The sequence below is a fragment of the Macaca thibetana genome, chromosome 7, assembly GCF_024542745.1.
Source record: "Macaca thibetana thibetana isolate TM-01 chromosome 7, ASM2454274v1, whole genome shotgun sequence".
Lineage (NCBI taxonomy): Eukaryota > Metazoa > Chordata > Mammalia > Primates > Cercopithecidae > Macaca > Macaca thibetana.
In genome coordinates this window covers 128987083-129008757 of record NC_065584.1, presented here as the reverse complement: position 1 = coordinate 129008757, position 21675 = coordinate 128987083, and the positions used below count along the sequence as shown (strand labels likewise).

Sequence of the window (21675 nt, the reverse complement as noted above, 5' to 3'; positions counted from 1 at the left end):
TTCATTTGATCCTTGTAATTCTGAAAGGTAGGTAACAACCCTCTGGCTTAGTAAGTGGCTGGGTTTTCAGGGACTTGAATTCAATTTTGATTCTGAACTTCATGCTTTCATTGACCATGTTCTCAACTATCTGCCTGAATTAGAATGTTATAGTGCAATCACTTACTTCTCAAGTGGCTTTCAAAACTGTGTGCGCATCAAACTCCTTTGGAGCTTAGGGAAAATAGCTATCACAAAGTCTCATCAGAGAAACTAGTGTGGGACCAGAGCACTACTATGCTATAGTTACATTGGCTCATTATTTTAGCTCATACGACTATATTCCTCATCTTAGCACACTATAATCTGGTTCGCTGTTGCCATCTCATCTCTCCTTTTCAAAACCAACCCCTTTTATTCTGGTTGGTATCTTCAAGTGTTTTTCACCTCTGCTCGTAGTAGTTCCAGTGATAATGTCCTTCCTTCTAAAATCATCACTGTAATGGTAATTAAGAGACCTACATTCTAGTCCTAGCTCTGTGATCTTTGGAAAACACTATAAAATAAAGAGGTACACCTAGAACTTGAAATTTTCTTCATTTAAAATGAATTATTATTACCTGTAGGTCGTTTGTACCACTGTATATTCCTTACATTTTATAAGAACATTTTGTTGGCTAAATAGACTTATAAACTTGAGAAAGCTTTGTATTCATGTACAAACATAATCATACAAAATGCCAAGGCACTGGGAAGAGTATGATGGTGATAACTAAATTCAAGTCTCCCAGAGGAACTGCAGTCTTGGGTCACAGCTTTCTCCAAGTCTCAATTTCCTTTGTTTTTCAACATCAAAAGGGAAAGTAATGTGAAAAAAAATTATATTCTTCTAAACAAAAAAAAAAAACACTGTACAAAAATGTTGTTAGAAATTATATTGTTTCTGATGGCTGATAAAATATCATCAAAGAGAAGTGCTTCCATAAAAGTTTTATTTATCCCCACAACAACCCTGTGAGGTAGGGTGATCAGGGCATTTGAAGATGAGAAAACTAAATCTACATTACTTGTTCACGGCTATACTGCATAGTAAATAAGAAGAAATTAAATTGAGATTTTCAAATGTCCATGACTTTATATTGATTCACGTGGAAACAGGCAGAGAGAATATTAACTCCCCCCTACCTTAATGCCAAAAGGACACTGCCTTGAAAAATCCCATTTCAAAAGATGAAAGTAGTATTTCATTGCTTATTTCTACAAAGATTTATAAAATAAAAAAATAGTGAAATATTTTACAGGTAATATATATAATGGTCTCATTCAGGGACATGTCCTTTAGCTATGTATATGGTCAACTATTCCAAGTCCTAGAAATGCAAACCCTTAAAAAAGTATGAAAGACAAAAATGATAATGAGCAGTAGCCTCAATCTTCTTTATTATTCCTCCATGTATCTTGAATAAGTTCTGTGAAATCTGGTCCCAGTTAAAAAAAAACAAAACAAAAAAAAAAAAAAAAAAAAACTCTACCACAAAGAGATATCTGGTAAACTTTAATTCTGTTGCCTACTCTCAAACCAGTGTCACATTTAGCTAATACACTGATTTCCCAATACTGGCTATTAGAATCACCAGGAGAGCTTTAAAGAAAAAAAAAAGAAAAACCAACCAACCAACCAAAAAAGCCAGAACTCTCAGGCCCCTCTCGAGATCCAGTGAGACAATTTTCCAGGGGTAGGCCCCAGAAATCTATTTTAAGAGCTCCTCAGAGTAATTCTAATGGTCAGGTTTAGGAACCAACTGATGTATCTTAAAATACTAATATCAAAAGCATAAACTAGTATAAACTTGTCACTCTCTCCTGCCCACCCCACCCTTTTTTAAAAAAGATCTCAAATCATGTTATACCCCCAGAACTCTCACCTCTGGGCAAGTAATTTCAATTCAAGATACAGAGAAACATTTTATAAAAATGTATCCTAATTAGTGAGACTTGGATTCCAATAATAACTTAAGTAGCAATTCAATATAAGATACCCAGTTTTGTGGTTCGTATTATGAAAATTCTTAAATGTATTTTATACAGGTTCGTCGTAGGCTTTCAACTCAGGGGAAGACACGAGAAGTAATGACATAAGCACATCACCACTAAAAAAATACTATACTCAATTATAGCTCATAAGAGGAATAAGAAAGTGAATGAATGACAACCCTAAGGCCTTTTGGCCCATACATTTTTGTTCCCAGTCCACTCTTCCCCTATAAGGGGAAATAAAATAAACATTCTTTACTAGTTGCTTGGCATAGTTATTCGGTGGGTAACTATTAACTAAGTTAATTTAGATACACAAGATTAAAAGAGATAACAAATAAATACCTAGGAAGACAAAGAGAAGTCAGGTCAGAAAACCTTAACTAGCTAATGATGTAGTATATAACACCATCATATTAGTACAATTAAATAAAGGCTTCAATGTCCTTTACATTTTAGCTTTATGTGATTGACACAGACATGAAAGAGATCTGGTCCTTATGAAGAATTCTGTGCTCGCAGGAAAGATTTGTAGGAATAATGAAATGCTTTCTTCATTGATGAGATGAAGTCTCTTTCAGGCAAGTTGACGGAACAAAACAATGAGAAACGAACTTCTTTAGAAGGTTGAATGAAAGTAAGATCTAGCTGAAAAAGTCATTGGCCAAAGATAATTTTTTTAAAAAACCATTCTGTTAACCCTTGGAGGAAAAAAAAAAAAAAAAAAAAAAAAAAACCCCAGAGAAATACAAAAAAAAAAAAAAACAATGTACACATTCATTTCACTGACAGTTACAAGAAAATAGCCGTTTATAGAAGTTACACAATGCTTTTAACAAATCCCAAACAAATTTTGGGAAACAGATAAAGCCATTGGGTAAAAATAAATATACATACTAGCTAATATAAAACAATTTATGGTTACGAATTGTCATCAATTCTCTTAGGACACAAGGAGAAATACGGTGATATAAATCTGATGAGGGCTACATATATTACATGGAATTAAAAAACAACTGATTAAAACATCCTAACAATGATACAAATATTTAAAAGAATGTCTTAAAAGCCAGACATTTACCACTGGAAATAGCATGACTTTAATATGTACTCCAGAGTTGTAATGTGTATACAGGTCACTTTCGCTGTATCTCATCAGGTATCCACCTCTCCTGCATTTACTAGTCAAGTTTTTTGAGTTCATGTTTCCTGTGTGAGCTGAAGGGGCTGGGCACATTTCAATTTAAAAAATATACATCTCTGATTAACTAAATGGAAATTTTTTATGTCTACCAACAGATAAAGAAAAGAGAGGATAAAGGGAAGACAAGACATTATATTAAGGTGGAAGGAAGCTGGCTAAATTGTCTCTGTAAATTATCTTAAATTTTGTATTAACAAATTCAAAATGACTCAAAGTAATGAAGAAAAAAATATTAATTTGGCCTCAAGAAATTTTCTCAAGCCATATAAAATTTTCTTAGTTTATTTCTTTACGGAAGCATCTTATGCTTGATCAGCTGACTTAAAAGAACTCTCCTAGCGTGGGACTGAAAACAACTTTATCATTGATAAAAGATGACTAGTTTAAAAAGTTGGTTTTTATTATTGAAGTGCCCAAAGGCACAAGAGAATAGGTGCTTACATTTCCCTTTAGATTATGGGAAAGCCCTTTGAGAATGCACTAAATCAGGAAATCTTTCAGCAAACAGAATGCATGCTGAAAGTTCAGATCTTATATAAATTTTGGGTTTCGCTGTTTGAGCACAAAAAGGAAGGGAGCAGGGAGAAATGTAACTAGGTTCACAATTTTGAGCAAGAGCATATGTTAAGGTAACGTATGTACATTTTATTTCAAGAAAGACAGAAGACAAACAGCATAAAGATGCCCAGATGCCCTAAAGATAAATACATTTCAAAGATTCTCATTAAAATGAATCTGTAGTATTTTTTTCCTGCAAGCAAAATACCTTTCTTTAAATAAAATTAAAAAAATCAGTATTCTGAATTGCAAATGCTTTTGCTTTTTTTTTTGCAGAAAATCTGCCATGATTATTTTTTTAATGAATAAGGATTTTCCACAAAACAGGCTTGCTCTACATGCTAGATTTTTAAACAGTTCAGTGACACAATATGCTAACTACATACACAACAGATAATATAGTAAGAAAACACTCAACCTGATGAAAAGTTAAAATCTTCATTAATACACTGAAAATTGACATAACTCATGCCTTTAAAATCAAAAATACAAAAATTAAATGTTTTCCTAAAAAGATTTCCTTATTTTAAGGATTCATTTGAAAATGAAGCTGCATGTAATTTGTACAGTAAGTTGTACAAGTAAACAGGTAATATACATAAAAAATTAATTGACATACTCCTCAATTATCAGTTGTCCACCTTTAATTTCCAATACTGTACTTTCTTAACAAGCATACAAAATATCAAACTTCTCTTTAGAAAAAGTGCCGTTCTTTGACATCCTTTACACAAAAACAGTCTGAGCCTGTGGCATGTTAATGCAGTTGAGAGGCAAAGCATACGAACTTTTACAAATTCTACCTTCCATAAAAAGCCTCCCGAAAAGGAGATTACACGCCACTATAAAAATATCAACCTCTTGTGGTAGCTGCATTAGAGAACCAAGGCTTGAAGACTATTTTCATATAGCATAGAAAAACCACTATGAGAGCATATTAACTGCATTGGTGGCTTGGGAGTGTACTGTGCCACAGGATTATGCATAGCTACTGTTAGGTACCAAGACTGTTACACAGTTTTAAATTGATTGTAACTGAGGGCATAACAGAGGTACTACCAGCCCATGCAAAATAACTAAAAATACTGAGTCACTGTGCTGAATACTTCATTCCTGGAGAAAACCAAAGGCAGCAGTAACTAAATCAAGCCAAACAGGTGACCAAACTTTCTCCTCAAAGATTTGTGAGCACAGTGAAGTCTGAGGTATACCTTTATCCATTAAATCTGTGTGCCATTGCAAGATATTACCATTTGAGAATATACGCCATCACAATGGTTTAAATCTTTTGTATATTAGTCATTCATATATTCTTATCTACCCAGTCTCTTGATTTTTGAAAAGATTTCACCTACAGTAGAATATTACAGAAACAAAATATAAATGCATGTCTTTCTAAATGAAACTTACATGGACTAAAAGTAGAGAATATTTTTAAACAAATATACAATGTGCAGGCAGACAAAGCAGGAAAACGGCCATTCAAATGTATAATAAAAAACTAAAAACTGACTATCTCCAGAAAACTATGAAGCGCCTCAACTAAACGGAATGCATAATGAAATTCTAATCTAATACAGGTCAAAAATGTAAAAAGGTTATAAACCTTAACAGGAAAAATAAAACAACTTTTACTGGCCATTCCTGTTGAAATGAGAATCATAAAGTAACAGAAAAGTGGCTACAAACCCACTTAGAGCACCAAACAGAGAGAAAATAAAAGTCCATTTTCATCTCTGTTATTATCATAAAATCCTGTGTGACTACAGGTCAAACTGCTGGTGGCAGAAACAGAATTCTTTATAAACTGCAGATGTCCTGTACATAAAAAAATTTCACTGGAGTTGCACTAGTTCTAAAGACTCTTCTGTTTTAGCCTACCTACTATATGTATTCGATCTGAGATAGATAAAGTCTCTTTCTGTAACCCTTGATTATTATTGGGCACCAAAGATAAGAAAAGCAAGACGGGGTACAAAAATGCAAAATTTCAACAGTAATGGCAATGTTTTTGTCTTAGTCCAAAAGGGTCCTGCATTCTCTCCCCCTTCAGTGATTTGACAAGTCTTTGTACTTAATCTGGGGGCAGCAAATCATGCAAGCGAAATCTGTCTCTGATGTGTGGTCGAACATCTTCATTCTGTGTGGAAAAAAGACAATTTTTAAAAAGGCATATAATTTCAAAGATATGATCCTCATAACATAGATATTCTTACCTTGCAGAGAAAACATACCAGTTTTTATTTTATGACATATTTTGTTTGCCAAACGGAAACACTACACAGATGCAGTTAAATTTAGATTTTTAAAAATTGTCATTGAAGTTTTTTTTTTTTTTTTAACTTTTATTTTTTGAGACAGAGTCCTGCTCTGTTGCTTAGGCTGGAGTGCAATGGCACAATCTCAGCTCACTGCAACCTCTACCTCCTGGGTTCAAGCGATTCTTGTGCCTCAGCTTCCCAAGGAGCTGGGACTACAGATGCCAGCCACCATGTCTGGCTAATTTTTTGTGAATTTTGTAGAGGCGGGGTTTCACCATGTTGGCCAGGCTGGTCTTCAACTCCTGACCTCAGGTGATCTGCCCACCTCGGCCTCCCAAGATTTGTTTATTTATAAATGAATGAATGGACAGGCTCTTGCTCTTTCACCCAGGCTGGAATGCGGTGGCACAATCCTGGTTCACTGGAGCCTCAAACTTCTGGGCTCAAGCAATCCTCCCACCTCAGCCTCCTGAGTAGCTGGAATTATAGGCACATATCACAATGCCCAGCTTGCTTGCTTGCTTATGTATGTATGTATGTATGTATGTATGTAGAGATGAGGTCTCATTATGTTGCCCTGGCTACTCTCAAACTCCTGGCCTCAAGCAATCCTCCCACCTTAGCCTTCCAAAATGGTGGGATTACTGCTGGGTACAGTGGCTCACGCCTGTAATCCCAGCACTTTGGGAGGCCAAGGCAGGTAGATTACCTGAGGTCAGGAGTTCAAAGACCAGCCTGGCCAATGTGGGGAAACCCAGTCTCTACTAAAAATACAAAAAATTAGCCAGGCATGGTGGCGGGCGCCAGTAATCCCAGCTACTTAGAAGGCTGAGGCACGACAATCGCTTGAACCCGGGAGGCGGAGGCTGCAGTGAGCTGAGATCACGCCACTGCACTCCAGCCTGGGCGAAAGCGTAAGACCCTGTCCCAAACAAACAAACAAACAAAACCAGTGGGATTAAAAAGGTGTGTACCACTACACTCCGCCAAAGTTTCATTAAGCAATAGAGGCCAAACCAAGATAGGTAAAAGGGAATTCTACTATCTACATAGGTCTTTAAAGCTAAGTGTTCCATGTGATATAGAAATAGAATTCCCAGAATAAAATTTCAGTGGCATAAGCATTAATTCTATATGTGAATTATAATACCAAAATGAAAAATTTAATGTTTTTTTGTTTGTTTTGTTTTGAAACGAAGTCTCACTGTCGCCCAGGCTGGAGTGCAGTGGCGCGATCTCGGCTCACTGCAACCTCCGCCTCCCAGGTTCAAGTGATTCTCCTACCTCAGCCTCTAGAGTAGCTGGGATTAGAGGCGCCCACCACCACACCCAGCTCATTTTTGTATTTTTAGTAGAGAGGGGGTTTCACCATGTCGGCCAGGCTGGTCTTGATCTCCTGACCTCAAGTGATCCACCTGCCTCGGCCTCTCAAAGTGCTGGGATTACAGGAATGAGCCACCACGCCCGGCCAATTTAATGTTATTTCTAACACAACTGCTTAGCAACTTGTAAGAGAAAGACCACTGAAATAGTAAAGACACTCAATCTATACATTCTTAAATACTGAAAAGCATAATTTTAATATAATATATAAAGCCTGAAAATGTGGCTGGGCATGGTGGCTCACACCTGTAATCCCAGCATTATGGGAGGCTGAGATGGGCAGATAGTTTGAGCCCATGAGTTTGAGACCAGCCTGGGCAACATGGTAAAATCCCATCTCTACAAAAAAACACAAAAATTAGCCAGGCTTGGTGGCACATGCCTATAGTCCCAGTTACCCCGGAGGCTGAGCCAGGAGGACTGACTGAGCCCAGGAAGTCAAGGCTGCTATGAGTTAGTATTATGTTACTATACTGCAGCCTGGGTGACAGAACGAGATCCTGCCTCAAAAAACAAAAAAGTTTGAAAATGCACATAATCTTTTTCAACCTTTGCCCTTATCTCCCATGACAGATGACTTTATCATCATTATTTTTTAAAGAGCTGGAGTCTCACTATGTTGCCTAGTATGACCTCAAATTCCTAGGCTCAATCAATCCTCTTGCCTCAGACTCTAAAGTAGCTGGCACTACAGGCACCTATGATGGCACCTGTGACCTGGCTCACAGTTGACTTTGTAAGTCAGTACACACAAAGCAAAGACATTTAAAAAGATTTATTTCAATATAGTTGAACTAACAAAAGCACAACAGAAAAAGATAAGCTATACTTACCAGTTCTACAAGCTTCTCCAGGAATGGAATCAATTTTAGGAGTTCATTGTCATTTTTATCCATAAACCAACTTTCTATAGGGATTCCATTAGAAAGCTAAAACAATAAATAAGTAATTAAATCCTCTTTTACTTATATTTTGCCTAGTTTGGAAAAAGTTAAAAAATAAACAAAGATTTATTAAGTAAACACCGATTTAAAAGTTCCTTTGAAAAGTAATGTCGCCAGACTTTTCTTTGACAACTCAAGAGTGCAAGAGACAGAGGATAAGGAAATAAATTGAAGCCTATTGGTTTTTCAGTGTCATTTCTTCTCAGAGTACATAAAACTAAACAAGAAAGTTCCATTAAAACACATTTTACAAGGATCATTAATATAACTAAAATATTCCTTTATTCTTTCAAGAAATAGTTACAATTAGTACAATGCTAGATAGGCACTGTGAAAGATGGGATACCACCAATCTAAAGAGAATATAGAAAAGCCTATACTTTTTTCCCCTTAAATACAGTGACCATATCTCCCATTCATTATTCTATTCCCATCGAGCAGGATAACCTGAAATATAGTAGAAACTTAACAAATTAATGGTATTTCATTGAAGAGGAGCCTAAAAACAAGAACATAAGCCATATTTATTTTCTGGTGAAAAATCTCTGGGATAAAATATTTTAAAATTTAGGCTAAATGTTGTATATGAGATGAAGGATAATTGATATAATTTTATCTAGGAACCAAGATGAAATTCTTAAAGACATTTTTAAATGTAAACAAATAAAAGTAAGGATCTAAATATAACTTAATATCATATACAGCTTTTCCCTTGTTTTCTTTTTATTTATTTATTTATTTATTTTTTTTTTTTTTTTTTTGAGACGGAGTCTCGCTCTGTCACCCAGGCTGGAGTGCAGTGGCCGGATCTCAGCTCACTGCAAGCTCCGCCTCCCGGGTTCACACCATTCTCCAGCCTCAGCCTCCCGAGTAGCTGGGACTACAGGCGCCCGCCACCTCGCCCGGCTAGTTTTTTTGTATTTCTTAATAGAGACGGGGTTTCACCGTGTTAGCCAGGATGGTCTCGATCTCCTGACCTCGTGATCCGCCCGTCTCGGCCTCCCAAAGTGCTGGGATTACAGGCTTGAGCCACCGCGCCCGGCCCTTGTTTTCTTTTTATTACAGACATTTTGAAACACAGAAGGACAAATCTAGTTTATACTCCAATCCACTTACCATCACCCCTATTCTGGACTGCTTATTGTGAAGCTAATCTAAGAAATCCTATCACATGGGGCTAGGTGTGGTGGCTCACACCTGGAATCCCAGCACTTTGGGAGGCTGGGGCAGGTGGAGCACCTGAGGTCAGAAGTTCAAGACCAGTCTGGCCAACATAGCAAAACCCCATCTCTACTAATAATACAAAAAAATTAGCAAGGCATAGTGGCGTGCACCTGTAGTGCCAGCTACTCAGGAGGTGGAGGCAGGAGAATCACTTGAACCCGGGAGGTGGAGGCTGCAGCGAGCTGAGATCATGCCACTGCACTCCAGCCTGGGCGACAAGAGAAAAACTCCATCTCAAAAAAACAAAAAAACAAACAAAAAAACCCAGAAAGACAGAAAAGAAAACAGAAAGAAATCGTATCACATGGACATATTCATAATCTAAAATATACCTTGAAAGGATGACTCATCAGCCAGGCACAGTGGCTCACACCTGTAATCCCAGCACTTTGGGAGGCAGCGGGGCGCGGGGGGTCGGGGGGGGCAGATCACCTGAGGTAGGAGTTCGAGACCAGCCTGACCAACATGGAGAAACACTGTCTCTACTAAAAATACAAAATTAGACAGGCGTGGCGGCAGGTGCCTGTAATCCCAGCTACTTGGGAGGTTGAGGCAGGAGAATCGCTTGAACCCAGGGGGTGGAGGTTGCAGTGAGCTGAGATCACGCCATTGCACTCCAGTCTGGGCAACAAGAGCAAAACTCCTTCTCAAAAAAAAAAAAAAAAAAAAAAAAGGAAGGATGACTCATCTATAGTTGTAGTTACATGTCAAAGAAATACTAACAAAAGGTACAAATATATTGATAAAATAGTCTAAGAAAATATTTCAGAACATTAAACCAAATAACCAGAAGAACATAGTTAAAATAGCTATAGTACTCAAAATTACTGATTAATTATTGATTTAATAACTGATAAGAATGCTATTAAATGATGCTTATCTTATAGTTTTCTTACTCAGGTTTTTCTTCATTTATGCTGCATGTCATTTAAGTAAAAATTTTCCAAAAGGAATATACTACTTTGTCATTTCTAATTCTAAAACAATGACACATTAAAGGGAAATTCCACCAGTGAAAATTCTCTTCTTTTCCCATCATATTCTGTTTGGCAGCATGTGTCCTCATTGTATTTTTTCCAATCTGAGTTTATCTATCAACTTTCTTCCTACCTGATATGCAAAGGCTTGTGGTGAGTTGTCAATTATTATAGTTTTTGAAAGATCTCTTCCAAGAATATTTAAGTCCTTTATATAGTTTCCTTGTACACAAACACAATGTTCACGGAAAAGCCGGTGCCTAAACATAAAAATAAAAACAAATTAAAAAAAAAAAAAAAAAACTTTCTAAAAAGTAGAACATATACACACATACATATATACCATAGGCTTTACAGGTTAAGCCATATTATTTTCTCTCTTGAAGGAAATTCAAACACAAATATGGGCCTAAGCGTTGGGCTGCCATTTTACTATAAAAATTCTTAGCAATTATTGAAAGCTTACAACCAAATATTACTAGGCCTTAAAGAACTTGAGTTTATCCCAAAATGTTATAATTAAATTATAAACGGGGATTAAAAACTCTAAATTGTTTTTGTAATTTATTTACCCAGGAAAGCTCAGCTCAGATGCAGCATCTGGTTGTCAGCGAGGTCCTGCTTTTTAACCAATTTTCCAGATGGTTGACTGAGGCACAAGGAGGTCAAGTGACTTGCCCAAGGTCACACAGTAAGTCAGTGGTTAGCCCCGCATTGGAACCCAGGATCCTCCTGGCTCCCAGTCCTTGGCTCTAACCAGTGGACCACACAGCCTCCCTATCCCTGTACATGCCAGAATAGAAAATATAAGAAGGAATGTTTCTGTGTTGGCATTTGAAAAAATGCTTTTTAGATTTCCTTATACTTTTTGAGAAAAGGTACTAAGACCAAAACATTCCATCATTTCAACTTTTCCTAAACACCCCTTTCTTTTAGTATATGTGTATGATCATTTGAAAAAACAGAGATTAAATGAAATGAGGAATTCAGATTTAAGTATCAAGTATTATAAATGTAAACCGATGTTTCACCCAAACAGAAAAATGCTACATCATTTTAGAAAGCTATTAAAGCATTTACAATAATAAATACTAAAGTGATTAGTATAATCTCAATTTATACCCAAAATATTAGTCTCTGAACATTACTAATGATTGATACATATAATAATTTTTTTCTACCTTGAAGTACTCTATTCTGTATATATTAATAATTGGTAAGTTGTCTTCCTTGTGTCTTAATCACACTAACAATTTTGCAAAACCTAGGACCTATTTGGACCTGTATTTTAAATTATGCAGTTTCAAGAAATGGGTATTTTCTACCCACAAAATATGTCGCACTGCTACCAAGAATAAATAAAAATCTACATATACACACACACAAACAAAAACTCAACCTTAAAATTATCAGTGCCAGTTGGTATGGCAAAAAGGAAGAATTTAACAGACAAAATGTATAAGCAGTTCTTTCCCCCTTCTTATAAGGAATAACTTTAATAATCACAGTCAAATGATCATCTGGCCCCTGGAAGGTTTAGTCAGTTCTACCTTGAAAAAACAAACAAACAAAAAAGACTAAGTAACTTAATTCAAGCCTTGGTTGGGCCTAAATAAGATTCATTGTTTTATTTCTATAAACAATTGGATATGAGGAAATTGGACAGGCAGATACAGCATGTAAATTCAAGTCACTGTTGATGCCTCTTCACCAATAGTGGCAAACTCACTGAGAAAGGAGACAAATGAATCTGTACGTGGATACTACAGTTATTTTAATTAAATTACAGTAAAAACCTTCCAATTATTCATTCAGGAATCTGAGGGTGTACAGCATATATTTGCATTTTTAGAAGAAAACTATTTGTACCAGTCATCAAAGAGCAGTTTGTACCAGTCATCAAAGTCTGCTCTTCCATGTGAGTAGACTTGCTTCTTTAGAAACTCATGAGATTTAGAGATCACAGGAATTTCTTTTTTCCTTTTCTTCTTTATTTTTTTTTTTGAGACGGAGTCTCCCACTGTTGCTCAGGTTGGAGTGCAATGGTAGACTCTCAGCTCACTGCAACCTCTGCCTCCCAGGTAGCTGCGATTACAGGCGCCTGTGCCACCATGGCCAGCTAATGTTTTTTTGTATTTTTAGTAGAGATGGGGTTTCATTACGTTGGCCAGGCTGGTCTTGAACTCCTGACCTCGTGATCTGCAGGCCTTGGCCTCCCAAAGTGCTGGGATTACAGGCGTGAGCCACAGCGCCCAGCCTAGATCATAGGAATTTCTTAGAGTCTATCTTATCACCGACACAGACAATTCCCTATAGCACTCACAACCTACTGTTTGAAAAGCTTTTGCTGACCGGGCGCGGTGGCTCGCGCCTGTAATCCCAGTACTTTGGGAGGCCAACGTGGGCGGATCACGAGGTCAGGAGTTCCAGACCAGCCTGACCAACATGGTGAAAACCCCGTCTCTACTAAAAATACAAAAATTAGCTGGGCGTGGTGATGCGCGCCTATAATCCCAGCTAATCAGGAGGCTGAGGCAGGAGAATCGCTTGAATCTGGGAGGCAAAGTTTACAGTGAGTCAAGATCACACCACTGCACTCCAGCCTGGGCAACAGAGCAAGACTCCGTGTCAAAAAAACAAACAAACAAACAAAAATAGAAGCTTTTGTTTAAGATTTTTCAAAATACAACTAGAAAGAACACATGGAAACCCTCAAGTGTGTAGGTTTTATAAATCTGGTTTAAAAGAGGATTGTTAATTTATAACACATTGTCACAGCATGACTATCATTTGTTCCTCTTTAGTAAATGAAAGCTCCAAGAGGGAAGAGCTTGTGTTGCTCACCACTGTTTCCTGGAATATTGGAGGTGCCGAATAGAAATCATTATAATGAATGAAGTCATCAAAACAAAATCACTGGGTATACTTTAGTAAAGTGAGGTAAAATTAGTATAAATTACAATATACTTTTGTGAATAGAAAATACCATTTCCCATTTGTGTGACTGCAGCTTACTTATTTTGACCCTTTAGATTAAAAAAAAAGATACCACAACTTTAGAAGAAAAAACCCTCCAAAATATGAACATTAGGAAAAGTCTTTCAGCGTACTTGCAACCACTGAATAATAAAGGTACTGTTAACAGCACAAAATACAGTTTAGGATTTTCCAGTAAGACAACATGGGAAAAGTATTTAAGAAAATTAATACCCAGCTGGGCTGAGTGCGGTGGCTCACACCTGTAATCCCAGCACTCTGGGAGGCCAAAGTGGGTGGATCACTTGAGGTCAGGAGTTCAAGACCAGCCGGGCCAACATGGATGAAACCCCGTCTTTACTAAAAACACAAAAAATTAGCCAGGTGTGCTGGCATGCATGCACCCATAGTCCCAGTTACTTGAGAGGCTAAGGCAGGAGAATCTCTTAAACTCAGAAGGCAGAGATCACAAACTGCACTCCAGCCTACGTAAGAGTGAGAACTGCCTCAAAAAAGAAAAGAAAGAGAGAGAAAGAGAGAGAGAGAAAGAGAGAAAAAGAGAGAAAGAGAGAGAGAGAGAAAGAAAGGAAAGAAAGAAAGAAAAAGAAAGAAAGAAAGAAAGAGAGAGAGAGAGAGAGAGAGAGAAAGAAAGAGAAAGAAAGCAGCCAGCTATTAAAGTTTTTTTTTTTTTTTGAAACAGAGTTCTGCTCTTGTTGCCCAGGCTGGAGTGCAATGGCACGATCTCGCAACCTCCGCCTACCGAGTGGCTGGAATTACAGGCATGCATCACCACGCCCACCTAATTTTGTATTTTTAGTAGAGAAGGGGTTTCTCCATGTTGATCAGGCTGGCCTCAAGCTCCTGACCTCAGGTGATCAGCTGGACTCGGCCTCCCAAAGTGCTGGGATTACAGGCGTGAGCCACTGCTCCCTGCCCTATTAAAGCTTTTATGAGTCTTTTGTGTCATCTCTCTCAGCTATTGGTCAAAAACTCAAAGATTAACTCCTCATCTTAAAGGATACAGCAAGACTGCTGCAGTCTTACTATCTCACTTCAGCTGACAAAATAATGGAACTAATTATCATAATGTTTTAAAATCACCAAGGCACTCCCACTAACCAGGAACACACTGCATCTGCTGGCTCAGGGCACACACAAGGAACTGAGTCCAGTCAGGATAACCTGAGTGACTAAGCCCATTGTAATTTCCAATTAGATTCATGTAACATTTTCTTTCCATGGAAGATAAATTTGCTTTCAAAAAAAGCAAGAGCTTAATTTGATCCTTTCTGCTAAAAAATAAATTTTATTTCTCTATGCCATTAAAAAGTAAAATTAACATGCATTATCTCAGAGACGTATGGAGATGAAACATCATGCACAATGTGGAAAAATTCCACACAACCCCCCAAACCCCTGTCTCCCCCAATCCCAAAAGAAATGAGGATATAGATGTCACAGTGAATAAAGGCACTGGATCTTTGTATCCTTTAAAGAACGTCTGTCTGGAGTTCCATCATTAGGAACTCTTTTAAAGAGTTTAGGGGCTTAAAAAATTCATTTATATTCACCATTCAACACATATGCAGCCAACTGAAAATGGCCATTAAAATGAAATAGAATCAGTAATTTCATAGATCAGTGTGACAGACATTTCCACTATTTCTTAATTAAATTTACCTGACCAGTTGCTTTTTAGGGTCTAGTATGTTCAGTAACTTGTCTGCATACACCTTCTTAGAAGCAGTAAAAAGAATGATCTATAAATTCAGGGGAAAAGAAGTAATCATTATACATGGTCTAAATATGGGTACTATATTGAATAAAATAAAAATACATATGTAATTAGCTTAAGCATGTTTACCTCATACATCTGAGACATTCGTTCCAGGAATTCCCTGAAAAATGGTCTTAATCTCACATAAACCTGAGGAAATACAAAGATAGATTTCAGCAAATAAACATACAATGGGAAACCACTTCTTTTTAAGATGTGCTGTATTCTAACTTTGATTATAATGAAAAAGTTCATGTTTTAAAGTATAGAAATATTAACTAAGTACCACTCAAACCAAATATATTTCACATACAAGCGATCACTTAAAACAATCTCTTTGGTGGGATAATAATAATCACTGATGATCAATTCATTTTTACTAATAAAATAGCAGCATACAGTACTTCACTGGAATGTAATTTTAATAAACATTTAAGCTAAAAATGGAAAGTTTCCCTCTGAGATTTTGATCCACCAGTAAGCTCCATCTTCCAGCCAGGTAGAATCCATCCAATTGTGTCCACCTCTAGCTGACCTGTCTCAATGACCTTCCTCAATAATTACTCAGAATTCCTTCAAACAACCACCTGCTAGAAATATCTCTATATTTATACCAAAGTAAATAATATTCAAAAGGAAACGTCTGGATTGGTGGGTTTAAATAACCTCAATTTTTCAGAAATCAATCTTGCTATTCTACATTTAATGATTCAGATGTGGCATCTAAATTAGCACTATTGGTTACTTGAGATTAAAATTCTAATAGTCAAACACAACAGTTCTCAAAACCTAATGGTCAGTATCAGAAAAGACTACAGTACCCACAGAGCTGCTTTACATACATTATTTTATTATTTCTGTCTCTCTTTGCCTACATTTAATATAGCTCCTATAATCTAATATTCAAAAAAGCCATGAGCATCCATTAAAACTATTTACATTCTGACTCCTCTAAATTGTATTCATTTTGTTACAAAATTTTACAGAAAGAAAAATACTGTACTTCATTCAAAGGTGACTATTATAATTTCAGATACCACAAATAATAAGTATTTATTGAACTAGATTCATAGATTCAGATTAAAAACAAACAAAACACTTTGTGGTAGCAACAAATTCAAATCTAGGCTTAGTGGAGTTTCAATTCTGGCATCCATGTATATGCACACAAAAATGCCCCCATGACAAAAATCTAGTTCTGGGAATATTTTAAGGCAAAATAGAGAATTTCCTTAAGAACTGAGCACTTATAGGAGACAAATTTTGTTTGTTTGAGACGGAGTTTCACTCTTGTGGCCCAGGCTGGAGTGCAGTGCGATCGATCTCGGCTCACTGCAACCTCTGCCTCCTGGGTTTAAGTGATTCTCCTGCCTCAGCCTCCCAAGTATGGGATGGGATTACAGGCATCCGCCACCACAACTGGCTAACTTTTTGTAGAGCTGGGGTTTTGCCATGTTGGGCAGGCTGATCTCAAACTCCTGACCTCAGGTGATCTGCCCGCCTTGGCCTCCCAAAGTGCTGAGATTACAGGCATGAGCCACCAAGCCAGGCCAGAAGACAAATTTTGAATGATCATTACTATGCTAATAATATCACTCTGTCCCCTTCTCTGGGTTAGATAAAGGTTTACTTGTTTTTAATCTTATTAGTCTTTTTCTTTTTTTTTTGAGGAGTCTTGCTCTTTCCCCCAGGTTGGAATGTGGTGGCGCCATCTCACCTCACTGCAACCTCCACCTCCCAGGTTCAAGCAATTCTCCTACCTCAGTCTCTGGAGCAGCTGGGATTACAGGTATGCGCCACCACACCCGGCTAATTTTTGTATTTTTAGTAGAGATGTGGTTTCACCATGTTGTCCAGGCTAGTCTCAAACTCCTAACCTCAAGTGATCTGCCTGCCTCCCAAAGTGCTGGGATTACAGGCATGTAATCCTATTACACTCCGCCTGGCCTAATCCTATCAATCTTGACTAATCAAAAACAAAGTAAACCACACACCACTCCTCAAAGCAGAAGAAAAGAAACAAATCCTCAGCATCCAATCACCATCATTTAGGATGGGGTCTAAAAATTTTAACTATAGTTGCTCTTCTAATCAATTTTAACATTCTCATCCTGAAACATTTGGTGTAGTTTGTAGCCTTGATTGAAAACCACAAACACCTTATTTCTTTGGTAAGCCAAATAATGACAGATTTATACATATATTATTTTACTAACAAAATCACTTTAATCAACTGAGTCTTTTCAAAATAGATTTGTGATGGTTAAGAAAAACCCATCTATTCTGCCAATACTTTTTCTGAATTCCATCTCAAGGTAGATGATAAACTATAAACTATCAGAACCTTTTACTTGTTGCCAGTGTTCATCACTCACAGGCAGTTAGTAACCAAAAATATTTCATTTTTTCAGATATATATAAATGTTTTATTTTCAATATCCCTATTATCACTTGCTCCATATACAGGTTGAGTGTCCCTTATTTGAAAATGCAAAATGATCCAATGAGCATTTCCTTTGAACGTCATGTCAGTGCTCAAAAAGTTTCAGGCTTTTTTTTTTTTTTTTTTTTTTTTAAGACAAAGTTTCACTCTGTTGTCCAGGTTGGAGTGCGTGGCGTAAACAGGGCCGCTGCAGCCTCAACCTCCTGGGCTGAAGTGATCCTCCTGCCTCAGCCTTCCATGTAGCTGGGATGACAGGTTCATAACACCATGCCTGGCTTTAAACAATTTTTCTTTTGGTAGAGATGGGCTCTCAGTATCTCACTATGTTGTCCAGGCTGGTCTCAAACTCTTAGGCTCAAGCAATATTGCCTTGGCCTCCCAAGTTGCAGATTTATTTTTTTTTTGGTGATACCGTCTCATTCTGCTGCCCAGGCTGGAGTGCAGTAACATGATCTTGGCTTACTGCAACCTCTGCCTCCCGGGTTCAAGCAATTCTCACGCCTAAGCCTCCCCAGTAGCTGGGGTTATAGGCGTGTGCCACTACATCCGGCTAATTTTTGTATTTTTAATAGAGACAGTTTTCACTGTGTTGGCCAGGCTGGTCTCGAACTCCCGAACTCAGGTGATCTGCCCGCCTCAGTCTCCCAGGGTGCTGGTATTATAGGCGTGAGCCATCACGCTTGATGATAAATTTCAGATTTTGAGGCATTTCAGATTTCACATTTTTTGAATTAGGGATATTCAACCTGCGTAAACTAAGATAAGCAGGGCCTCTTTAAGATTTATTCCCTCTGAACACAACACAATTCCACTGCACAAGAATACGTCTAGTTAACAATATTTTCCAACCATAGTAAGTGGAACATTGTTCAAAGGGCACATTTTCCAACTTCTGATACAGTGACTTCCAGATTAGGTCAAAGCTATAGCTTCATTGTGCATACTACTACTTTAACTCTACTTAAATATAACATGCATCTTAAAATGTGACATTGCTTTTAAAATGTGTTTGTTTACTGGGGATAAAAGGTGACACTGAAGATAAAGGAACATGTTGCTAGAGTGTTTCTTTACTATGAGAATAGAAAGAATAATTGTTGAAAGTAATAGTTCCTATCCTCAGAAGAGATTCACCATGTGAACAAGGAGGTGTTTCAGTATTAAAAGACACAGGCAGAGAATGAGGTAGTTAGCAGGAAGGAAAGTGGGAAGAAACAAAGAAAGGTACTGGGCTGGGGTTAGGGCCACATGGGGTTGTGCCATGTGATGCAAAGGCAAAATCTCAGAAACAGTAGTAGAGATGAGATATAAAGCCAGCAGCATCTAAGTCACCTGGATATAGAAAAGTGTGAACAAAGATATACAAGTCAAGAAGCAGTACGTACTGTCTGGTAAGAACAAATAAAGAACATCTGTCAGGTACATATAATACAATGAGTTTAACTCTTGAGACTACCATTACTTTATTGTGTTAGGTCAGAGATACAAGAACAGACAGATGCACACATAGACATGCCTCCGAATGCTTCAAAATCTATTCCACAAATAGCATTAGCTCCATTTTTCTTCTAATTTTACTCTCATACAAAGATTCCTGAGCTGCCTACTTCCCATTTTCTACATTTCCTTAATCCACACCTTTCTCTACTTTACCTTCTTAAAACTTGCAACTCTTCAAAATTATGTAATCTCCCAAAGGCCAAAAACTTCATTTCAGTCTAGTATACATGTTTCTTCAAATTGATAATTATTTACAGCACAAATAATTTTAATATTTTTTCAGTAAACCAAATGTATTGTGAAAAACGTCAAAAGTTAAAAAATAACGCCAAATGTCATAAGAAATAATTATATTAAAAAACTATTCAAGATTACTACTTGAAGATACAGATTTATGAACATGTTTATTATGCAAAACTTTAAAAAATGAACATCTATCAGAATATCTGTAAAAGGGTGTTGTAGTGCCAGGCATGGTGGCTCACGCTTGTAATCCCAGCACTTTGGGAGGCCGAGGCAAGTGCATCACCTGAGGTCAGGAGTTTGAGACCAGCCTGACCACAACATGTTGAAACCCTGTCTCTACTAAATATACTACTAAATGTACAAAAATTAGCCGGATGTGGTGGCGTGCACCTGTAGTCCCAGCTACTGGGGAGGCTGAGATAGGAGAATTGCTTGAACCCAGGAGACAGAGGTTGCAGTGAGCTAAGATGCGCCACTGCACTCCAGCCTGGGCAACAGAGTGAGACTCTGTCTCAAAAAAAAAAAAAAAAAAAGTGTTGTGAAGTGATTTTACCACAATTTAAATTTTACACAGAACATGAATATATGTGTGTGTATGTGTGTGTATATATATATATATTTTTAAATGGAGTCTCGCTCTGTTGCCGAGGCTGGAGTGCAATGGTGTGGTCTCGGCTCACTGTAACCTCCGTCTTCCAGGTTTAAGTGATTCTCCTGCCTCAGCCTCCCAAGTAGCTGGGGTTATAGACGTGTGTCACCACAACTGGCTAATTTTTGTATTTTTAGTGGAGATGGGATTTTGCCATGTCGGCCAGGATGGTCATTCCTGACCTCGTGATCCACCTGCCTTGGCCTCCCAAAGTGCTGGGATTACAGGTGTGAGCCACTGCGCCCAGCCATATGTATAATTTTTAAAAATCCACTACACTAATACTACTTGATATGAATAATACCTGATGGTCTGTATTTTTTAGTATTAAGATAAAAATTGTATATAGGTAGTACTGAAAAGCTATTAATAGTTAACATAGCTGGATTTAAAAAAAGTAGTCATTGGCTGGGTATGGTAGGTCATGCCTGTAATCCCAGCACTTTGAGAGGCCAAGGCGGGCGGATCACCAGAGGTTAGGAGTTCAACACCAGCCTGGCCAACATGGTAAAAACCTCATCTCTACTAAAAATACAAAAAATTAGCTGGGTATGGTGGTGCACACCTGTAGTCCCAGCTACTTGAAAGGCTGAAGTGGGAGAATCACTGGAACAGGGAAGGTGGAGGTTGCACTGAGCTGAGATTACACCACTGCACTCCAGCCTGGGTGATGGAGGAAGACTGTCTCAAAAAAAATAAATAAATAAATAAAATAAATAAAAAATGAAAAAGGTAGTCATTAAAATGACAATCCACTTATAAACTGATTCTAGATATTGTGTGGTAAAGTCTGTCTAAAATAAAACTCATGTCTAATTATATAATTTCAAGTTATATACTTAGTAATTTCTTATACACTTAGTAATATACTAAGTTATATACTTAGTAATGCTTATTAAACCTTAATCTAATATCATAGATAATTTTGATAGTATGACTCCCCCAAAAAATTACATGAGAGTCTTTTTAGGAAAAATACTTCTAAATGATTTTTAGGCCCAGATAATATGACCATAACTTTATTTGTTTTTTGAGACAGAGCCTCACTCTGTTACCCAGGCTGGAGTGCAGTGGTGCAGTCTCAGCTCACTGAAACCTCTATCTCCTGGGTTCAAGCAATTCTCTGCCTCAGCCTCACTGAAACCTCCACCTCCTGGGTTCAAGCAATTCTCTGCCTCAGCCTCCCAAACAGCTGGGCTTACAAGGGTCCAACACCACACCTGGCTAATTTTTTTGTATTTTCAGTAGAGATGGGGTTTCACCATCTTGGCCATGCTGGTCTTAAACTCCTGACCTTGTGATCCACCCGCCTCAGCCTCCCAAAGTGCTGGGATTACAGGGGTAAGCCACAGCACCCGGCAGACCATAACTTTCAAAAAGAAACATCTTTGATACTTTTTCCATGATATCCTTCTAATTCCATTGTAGCAATAGGTTTTAAAAAATGATGAATCCAAGGAATCACCCACTTAAGAGTATGACATCTGTTTTCCCTTAATCAAAAAGATGACTGGTCGGTG

The 21675-nt window shown here is 37.5% G+C and overlaps 2 protein-coding genes across 4 annotated transcripts in view; both read right to left on the bottom strand.

The window, feature by feature from the left end:
* EIF3J (eukaryotic translation initiation factor 3 subunit J) overlaps nucleotides 1-21675 on the bottom strand; it is a 670767-nt gene that overhangs the window by 32766 nt on the left and 616326 nt on the right. The window lies entirely within an intron of this gene.
* Nucleotides 955-21675, bottom strand: part of CTDSPL2 (CTD small phosphatase like 2) — a 113467-nt gene continuing 92746 nt past the window's right edge. For all 3 annotated transcript variants that reach the window (XM_050799516.1, XM_050799517.1, XM_050799518.1), the window contains exons 9-13: nucleotides 15405-15467; nucleotides 15221-15300; nucleotides 10698-10824; nucleotides 8253-8348; nucleotides 955-5915 (exon numbers count right to left, since the gene is read on the bottom strand). In XM_050799516.1, coding sequence (XP_050655473.1) covers nucleotides 5850-5915; nucleotides 8253-8348; nucleotides 10698-10824; nucleotides 15221-15300; nucleotides 15405-15467 — 432 coding nt within the window. In that variant the 3' untranslated portion in view covers nucleotides 955-5849. The remainder of the gene's footprint in view (nucleotides 5916-8252; nucleotides 8349-10697; nucleotides 10825-15220; nucleotides 15301-15404; nucleotides 15468-21675) is intronic.